At 35.5% G+C, this 9,201-nt stretch overlaps 1 protein-coding gene across 1 annotated transcript; it reads right to left on the bottom strand.

The window, feature by feature from the left end:
* Positions 1-631: 631 nt before the first annotated feature.
* Positions 632-8,734, bottom strand: LOC127946686 (alpha-ketoglutarate-dependent dioxygenase alkB homolog 3). The gene is made up of 10 exons (XM_052543399.1): positions 8,604-8,734; positions 8,106-8,199; positions 7,745-7,818; positions 7,619-7,653; positions 7,478-7,525; positions 7,272-7,378; positions 3,479-3,567; positions 3,173-3,382; positions 2,238-2,336; positions 632-1,134 (listed from the first exon to the last, which is right to left on the bottom strand). Exons 2-10 carry the CDS (start codon positions 8,179-8,181, stop codon positions 1,030-1,032), a joined length of 843 nt encoding a protein of 280 aa, XP_052399359.1. The 5' UTR covers positions 8,182-8,199; positions 8,604-8,734; the 3' UTR covers positions 632-1,029.
* Positions 8,735-9,201: the final 467 nt, after the last annotated feature.

Consider the following 9,201-nt stretch of genomic DNA (forward strand, 5'->3'; position numbering starts at 1 on the left):
TTCTGGAAAATCTCTGTTATTGAGATATGCTATGCTATGTTCAATGGCGTTCCCATATTTAGGGATACAGTCTTTAAAAGTGTAACATAAAAGCCCCATATCTGACCCTTGGAGCCTTGAAGTCTAGAGAACGAATGTGCAACAATTTAAAACGACAGAACATTTTAAACTGTGTGTTATGCTTTTAAACTAACTTCTTTGACTTCTTTGACAGCATTGCTGGCTCAGCTGCCAGCATGTTAACGTAGTCCTGGTCTCTCGAGGTTGGCGGTGACGTGTGTGGACACAAAGACAGCCATTCAGCTCTTAACCAACCACACAAGAACTCGACTGTGACTCATCAATAATGAGAAGAGGCTAGCAGTCAAGTGTACACAGTAGCTTACCAACCCTCAGCACAGAGAAAACAAGGCTGAGGGCTGCAAGTTGTAAAAAACAGATGTCTTGGAAAGTCTGGCAGCCTTTCAAAATATAATAAACCTCATAATCAAACAAAAAAGGACAAAAGACTTACTGTGAGTTTGTTACCTTCTTGTTACCTGTTAGTTTGAGACTTCAAAAGCATTAAAAAAAAAAAATCTTACAGACTCTGAACGGTAGTGTAACCAACTCTATAATGACACTTAACAAATGTATGTAATTAAAGTTTATTCACCACAAGCTATAAATACAAATTGCACAACATGTAATATTTAAACAGCAATTTACCTAGAAAAAGAACCTTTGGGGGGCTATAACTGAAATATGAGCCAGTTGGCACTGCTTAGACATATATTCTATAAACATTGTAAAGAAGTAATCCCTATAACTTTTTCTTATAACATAAGCAATTTGTGGACAATTGCTGTGAGAAAATAACCATTATGTAAACAAAAAATCCATTGTTCAAGTTCTTTATGAACTTCCACTTGTTAATAAACAATTAAACTGAACAGAAATGATGTGTAGTTTGTTGTGTATATAAATCATCACTGGTGCTCTGTAAATGAGACAGACCTCTCCAGATCTCTTCTTCTCATCTCCAAGCAATCATCTCACAAATCCCCCACTGGGACGCTCTGGCTCTGGGTATATGGTGCGGAACGTGAGGTTTATTCGAGGCCCACGGTCATGGTACTCCTTTGCCACCTGGTGCTATTTAAAAAAACATTAATAATGTTAAACCTTCCTTCTAAACAAGGCAATGTAACCATTGGACAAAGTAAATGGAAGTTAATCGGACTCCAACTGGCCTTGGCATTCGATTCAAAAGACAGCAGTATTACATAATTCAGATATGATTACGCATTGTGTCATGCATATTTATACAGACAGATGATAGAGAATGTAGCTTGACTAAGCAATAGCAGTATGTTTATATATACAATGTTATATTTTTGATCAATAACATCCCTTTGAGAGTTATTTAACAGCTTTCAAAGCCTCTAAATGTTTCGAAGACGTTTTAAAGGCATACATATGGGTTAAGTTAGCTTTATTTTGACAGGTCAGTGTGAGTTATGTCAAACTAATAAGATCGCCTGGAGGTTTTTTGGCGCAGTCCGCGAGTGACCTTTCTTGAACAGTTTTCAGATGTCGCCATAAAATGTTTTGACCTTTCTCAGTTTTTTGTGCCTCACCAAAGGCCTGTGGTTTATCTTGGAGTCGGAATCCAAAAACAACTCTTAAACGGCACAAAAATAACTTCCAGCAGGTTTCGGAAATGAAATTACAAAAACAATTCCGTTTGCAGTGAGGAAACGCGTTCACTTTCCCCCTTCACACTGTTACACATCAGCAGAAAACAGTGTCTGCACTTAACGCTCTCTCTGGATGGTGGACTGTTCCAGATCATCTCTACCACGTGTGATACATACTCGAACATACTCCAGCCAAAACAAAGGAACACCATCTCCACCCTATTCCACTTCGATTTAGCCATTTTCAGCCTTTCTCCACAGTCTGGCTTATCAACAGTGTTCAGAAGACTGTTATTAACTGGCTGCTCAAACTCAAAGTGAGTCACTTTGAATCTTGAAGATACACACTCTGTAAAAGTTTATGTCTATCAGTAAAGAACAAAATCACTTAAGATTATACATAATACCAGAGAAATCAATGCATTTGGCTTTTTCTGCTGCTGTATGAGCTTGTGGTGCAACAATGCCTAGATTTCTCCTGGATTGCTGATTTTGTTGTAATTACCAAAATCATAGTGACTACAAATACTTCCTTTAGAGAAGTTAAAAGTGACGTACCTGCCAGTCCACCTGTGTACAGCCTTCCATGAGCAGGAGGGTCCCGTGGGACAGCGGGATGCGTATGCGCTCCACATAGGTGTAGTCTCCTTTATCTTCCTGAAACGCATACACAAAATCTGCCATGACCTCTAATTCAGTGTAGTGATGGATAAGTCAATCATTATTTTCATGTTATGGCCCAAAACTGGATAAATGGCATGACATGATCATTTTTAACGAACAAGAATTAAAATAAAAATTAAATGCTGAAACAAAATTCAACTGATTTTAAACCAATATATCTTAAATTAAATATCCAAACATTAGACTTAAATGTTATTTAATTATCAGCATTTTATCAGCATTTTAAAGATACATTTTTTCTAGAAATATATAAAATTAAATATCCAATATTACAGATACTGACAAATTTAAAAATAAAATCTCTAATCAGTCGATATACCAATAAATTGTGATTTTTCTGCCATTTAAAACGTGAAGCTCTTTTAAAGCTCCAGAATCACTGTGCTTTTACAATTTGGCAAAAAAAAAAAAAAAAATTATTACGGTACAAATAAATTCCTCTAATAATTATTATTTTTATATGATTATTAGTATTACAAATTAAAAATGGATAAAATAAGAAATATTCCTACTATAATACTTCATTGTAAAATAAATCTAAAAAAAAAATTAAAATAACAATTTTATGTAACAGCACTGTGAAATTACAATACTAATGAATCCTGAGTTTTAAAAACCATTGAGTTGTTAGCGTAAAACCACAGTTTAACCACCCCTTAAACTTCTCTTCTGTTGACAACAGCTGCCAGCCATAATCTGAAGTTTGGTTTTATTATGATTAATCAAAGTGCTAATGTATCGTGCATCCTTATCACGCTATAATTCCCATCATTTAAACCCTAGCATGACTGTGACATTGGCAGACTCACAGGAAGTGGCTGCTTTCGGAGACTGAACACTCTTGTGTCGCCCAGACTCAGAGAGGCGATGATGGGCTGGGGTCCTAATGACGGCTCGTTGTCACTGTGCCAACCAATGCTGTCTTTACCGTCCCGGTACAAGTTACACAGCAATGAGTTAAACTTGTGACCGCTCTTCTGCTCAATGGCCAGACGTAACGTGGTGAGAACTGGATGCCACTGTAATAGGAGAAAAATACAGAAATAGATGCTTTACTTAATATATTGCTAGATTTCACTTTGTTTGCTCACATGCAGTATGAAATAGTGATATACCTGAGCATTGGGTTGCATAGCGGAACGTGAATATGTATACGGGAGCTCTCCATACCAACAAGTGAGCCTGGGTTCCTCATATGCATCACCTGAAGTGCAAAACATACTGAATATGAAGCATGTTCAGCTATTTCTACTTTCAATTCTGCCTAATGTCTATTTAAATTAAAGTGGGGGTGAAATGCTCGTTTTCACTCAATATCCTGTTAATCTTGAGTACCTATAGAGTAGTACTGCATCCTTCATAACTCCAAAAAGTCTTTAGTTTTATTATATTCATAAGAGAAAGATAGTCTGTAGCGATTTTTCCCGGAAAAACACGACCGGCTGGAGGCGTGACGTGTGGGCGGAGCTAAAGAATCACGAGCGCGAGTAAGCTTTTGTGTTGAGAGCGTTTGGAAGTTGTGACATTACCGTGAGGAAAAAACCATCCAAAACAAACCATGGCTAACAGTCAGATTCAGCGTATATTTATGATCCAGAATCAGATCCAGAGGCTGAAATTTAACAAGAGCAGCATCAACAACAGCGTCTCTATGTGTCTATGTACTGAAACTGTATATATTTGCTTAGCGGTTTTTGAAAATGACTAAGTTCCACTTTATGTCGTCTTTTTTTTTTTTTTTTTTTTTTTTTAAGCTGTACATGTGGAAAGTGCAGTTTGATGACAACATCGCATGTTGTTTACTTGATGTGCTTACGCGCCGATAGCTAAGTTAACAACACAGAGATATTTGAAGCAGTTTTACTCACCGCCTGCGGTTCCAACACACGATCGTGACCCTTTTTCGTTGGGACTGCATTATCCTTAAGAAATAAACGAAGTGCAAATCCGTCGTCAAACTGGGCCTTGTTTGTAAAACAAGCATCTTCAAAATGCAGGGAACAAACAAAAACACTTGCACAACTCCGTTGATGCTCTGTAAAAATAAACTCCATCCACTGGTCCCTTAATGCTGTTTTTTTTTTTTTGGGTAATCTGTGCAGGGTTGTCTTGCCCAGGCAACCAAAAACACACTTCTTTTGTGACATTTCGCGACGCTCTCGCTCTGATCAGTGAATGTCTCTGCTCTCAGTGCTCTACTCTACGGGAGCGCGCGCTCTTCCGGCAGACGTGCCCTCAGGACCCATATAAGGAAATTCCGCTCCATCTAACATCACACAGAGCCATACTCGAAAAAAACTTTCCGAAACTTGTGACAAACCGGAAGTACAACTTAATTTTTGAAACTTTGTCCATGTTTAGCATGGGAATCCAACTCTTTAACAGTCTAAAAAACTCAGTATGCATGAAATAGCATTTCAACCCCCTTTAAAGGAGTTAGTTTCTTCTGTTGAGCACAAAAGAAGATATTTTGAAGAGTGTTGCTATAACCAAACAGTTGACGGTAGCCATTGGCTTCCATAGTATGGAGAATATGGAGAAGTCAATGGGGACCAGAAACAGCTTGGTTTCATTTTTGGGTAAACCATCCCTATTAAGTAATATCAAGTTAATATTCAGTAATATTACCGATAATGACTCCACTAATACTATCAGATGAGAAGAAGACTTAAACTGAATTGTGCTGGATAATGAAACTATTGTCTTCTGTAGAGCAGCTATACAAACGGAAACTGAATTAATTCCACAACTGAGGAATTTTCCAACATATTCCTATTTCTGTGAAGCTGCTTTGAAACAATCAGTTTTGTACAAAGTGCTTTATAAATAAATTATACTTGGCTTAATGATAATTTACTAATAAAAGTAGATTTTATATTTTCTGAAGCACAAACAAATGTTTGGCTAAATTATGTGTTTTCTAGAGTGTTCTGGGTGGTAATTTACCACAATCAGATTTTTTTTTATACTCTGGAAGGTATAAAATCATATTTCAAAATGCTTAAAAACTAATAGCACATCTCTCCACGACAAACCGCCTGATAGCTCACGGAACCAGAACATTTGCCAAAAACGATCTCGATCAGTCACCGTCAAACGTGAACTGCTCTTGGTCCAAAGCAACTGTTTAAACATTTGGTATATTTGGGACTTTTTCAAATGATGTCGGTCTTGGAGAAGGTAAACAGACGAGAGAAACTGGAGGCAGTGGCATTCCTGCCAATTTACTGATCAAGAAGGCCTGGAAAATGTGAGTCATTGTGGAAAGAGCACTTTGTGAACAAGTGAGTGGGACAGACGCAAAATTTCATCATGTGCGTAAAAGCATGCTTATTTTGATTCTTCTGCTTTGGTCAGATTAGAACCTGTTTTCCCACATTAGCACCAAGGCTCAACATATGATCATATGCTACTGAAAAATAATGTTTTTGCTGCTGGTTCAATTTACTTCAATAAAAAGAACAAATTTAATTGATTTCTGTCCACTAAAAATATGTAAATCAGAAGTTTAATTTATTTTTTGTTGGGACTATAGTACATGAATCATTTTAGATGCATTAACTGAAACTGCATGGGTCCTTTATGATGACTGCTGATGAATATATTTATTCAATCTGTTTATGATGACTAAGGTCTTCATTGCTTCATTCAATGAACATAGCTGTGGTAATAGAACTGCAGTGACAAACTAAAAATATACTTACTTTTGTGTAAACACTTGCCTTAAAGGTGAAATAAAATTAATTGATGCACTTGTTCACTTTTTAAATTTTACTTGACATAGTTGGGTGGGTTTTACTTAATTCCATGTGTGAAAGTTACATGAAAAATATTAGTGCAAAGACCTACAATATATATTTTTTTTTTACATTTTACTTGTGCACGACACTTTTTTAACCCTATTAAGCCTACTGTATCATACTGGATAAAGGAACATAATTAAAACTTGAAAAGCCTGCTGGACACAATCTACTAGATCTGATTTATATATTTAGTAGAATAAAATTTTTAATCAAATAAAAAGCATTTTAGTATAATTGAAACAATGTCCCCCTTCAGTTAACGGTTCACGTGTCATTTTGCTGTGAAATCTTTAATGGTCTTTATGAAGTCAACATAAGAACAACTTTAATATTGTTAATAATATTTCAAGACAAACCCTTACTAGTTTGAATTAACTTTTATTTGATTATCCATCAATTTGTAGAAAAGTCTTGTTGAAATGTGAATATCATATTGATTCATCATGCTCTTGAGAAACATTTATTTGTTCAGCTCTCCAATCATCATTTAAATATCATCTTACTAAGACATTATTAGGAGATACAGAGTGACAACTGATATTTCTATTATAGATTACGCAAGTAGTCTATTATAGTGTTATACTCATGAGCTAATAGATATCTTAAAGTTTAACATTGCAATCAAAACATCATAATATTTTTGGAAATATCAATATCAGTAACTCCACTAACATGTATATTGTAAGCCTGATTTATAAAATATGATACAAAACAAAACACACAAACGATATATACGTGTGTGTTTTATATCACATTTTATAAATCAGGCTTACAATATGTCATTGTATATACAGTATATACATTATATATATATATATATATATATATATATATATATATATATATATATATAAAACACCCTAATAATTGACACCATACAATGTCAGCATCTTGGTATATTGTGGTAAAAAACAGTTAATCTCCTTTAACATAGGATCAAGTGATGACGTGTTACAGTGTAGCAGTGGATTCTCATTTCTTAGGGGAATATTTTAGATGAAGGGGTATAAAACAGAATTGGGATTGGGCCTTTAGCTCCAGTTCACTAGGAGGTTAAAAGACATTTTTTCCCCTTCAGTTTACATTACCTCAACATGCAACTCACCCATCATCCTATAATTGGTCTTTTGTGACCATGGCAGTTCAGCGAGCAGCTTGCTAAACATCCAGTCAGCTTCCTCCTGTGGTAGAAACCCTGGAATGAGTCGCAGTCTGGACAGAAGTAAAGGACACAATTACTTAAATGCAGGAAGATGTCTTCGGAAAGTAATTTATTTTAGTTAAGGCCACTTTAAATATGAGCATTGTTACCTGGACACACCAGTAGGCCCTTGACTAATCTCATAGTCACCAGCATTTCTGAGAAAGAGAAGAAAACAACACACTAGATATAGACGGAGTGTCAGTCAGCAGGTTGTATTGCTTGATAGTGTCTGGGACTGAGTCACACACTCGATCACTTTCTCCACAGGAATCTCTCTGATGGGCTGAAAAAGAAATACAGAATATATCAGAAAAACTCAGATTTGACAAACTGTCCAAGAAAACAGCATAAAAAAGCCACAGAATAGCTCTCACGTCTGCTGGCCGATGGAACTCAAATGATCGCGGTGCAGATTTCCACGATCCTGCTGCCGACGGGACATGCTGAGCTGAAACAATACATGCAAACAATACATTGATACACTGTTCTACACCTATATTGCCTGATTTCTCCCCGAATTTATGGTAAAAATCTTAAAAACACAAATCGTTTATTCAATCACTGTTCTTTTCAAAATTTTATTCATCATCATGACTTTTGCAGACCTGAAAACCATTGTTTGTTATTTCAATCAAGCCAAGCTGTTGAATAATATGTCAACAAAATGCAGTTTTTTTTTTTTTTAGACATCTTTAACCTATGCTGTACAGTTATAAGAGGAGATAGATGGCATACCGCTTGGCTGTTGTGGTTTCTGAAGAGGTTTGGCCCAGGAGCCCTGAACTCTAGCTCGCTGCCTTTTATCACTCATTAAAAACTCAAAACTTATCTGACAAGACAGAAAACATGATGTCAGTGGGCTTTAGTACCTTAGAAGGACATGATGTATTTATTTTTTCCAAGTCTTGCAATTGACTACAGAAGATATTTACTGCCATCTTCAGGTAATTTCAGTAAATCACTCATTAAAGGTTAAAGCTTTCATGCTGGAATGTGCCTGTAGGTCAGTTTATAAAACTGAAAGTATATAAACTAAAAGTATATATGATGAGCACAGAGAACTATATTATAAAACGCATAAGCTATGTTTGATGTTAACAGACTTATTATACCATCTTGTATACTAAAATTTGCACACCTCGCACAGACTGACACACTGTTTTTAAATTTCCAGTCAATTTTAAATAACCTGTCAGCGTTGTCCCAGAAATGAACAACCTAAACAATACTTACACTCAGTAGTTTCAATTAAATTTATCTCATTCTTCAGAGCGTTGAAGAAACACAATCTGTTCTGGTGTTCGGCGAAACCTGTCCGTGTTCCTACAATGACACGGTGAAAACCAACACGGTTCCTACCCCCTTCTTCTGGAAGTACACTGCTGTATTAATATGAACATGTTTATAATATGCATAAAATATGTGTATAATACAATGCTTTATATTTGTTTAAGGTGTACTACATATCGTATGCTCCTACATAGGCCTACTTCTAGTAGTTTCCAGTATTACAACTGAAATTATTTAGAAACTAGTTTCTTTAGATCTACTATAATCTACTTACTATAAATTTGCTTTATCTTAAATTGTATATTAGGCACTTGTCAAGTTAAATACCTCATAAAATATATATATATTGTTCAATGACGCTTACATCAGCTTTGCTATTAAATGAGGATAGATAATTTCTACTCTAGACCAAAATGCTAGATTATTTAATTTTTTAAAAATTATAAAATGACTTTATAACACTTGGCAAAGCTTTAAACGTTGGAGCTTTATTGTGTAATTGTATTATCATATGCAAATCTGTTGCACATCATTTACATCC

This window comes from Carassius gibelio, chromosome A25 (genome assembly GCF_023724105.1).
Source record: "Carassius gibelio isolate Cgi1373 ecotype wild population from Czech Republic chromosome A25, carGib1.2-hapl.c, whole genome shotgun sequence".
Lineage (NCBI taxonomy): Eukaryota > Metazoa > Chordata > Actinopteri > Cypriniformes > Cyprinidae > Carassius > Carassius gibelio.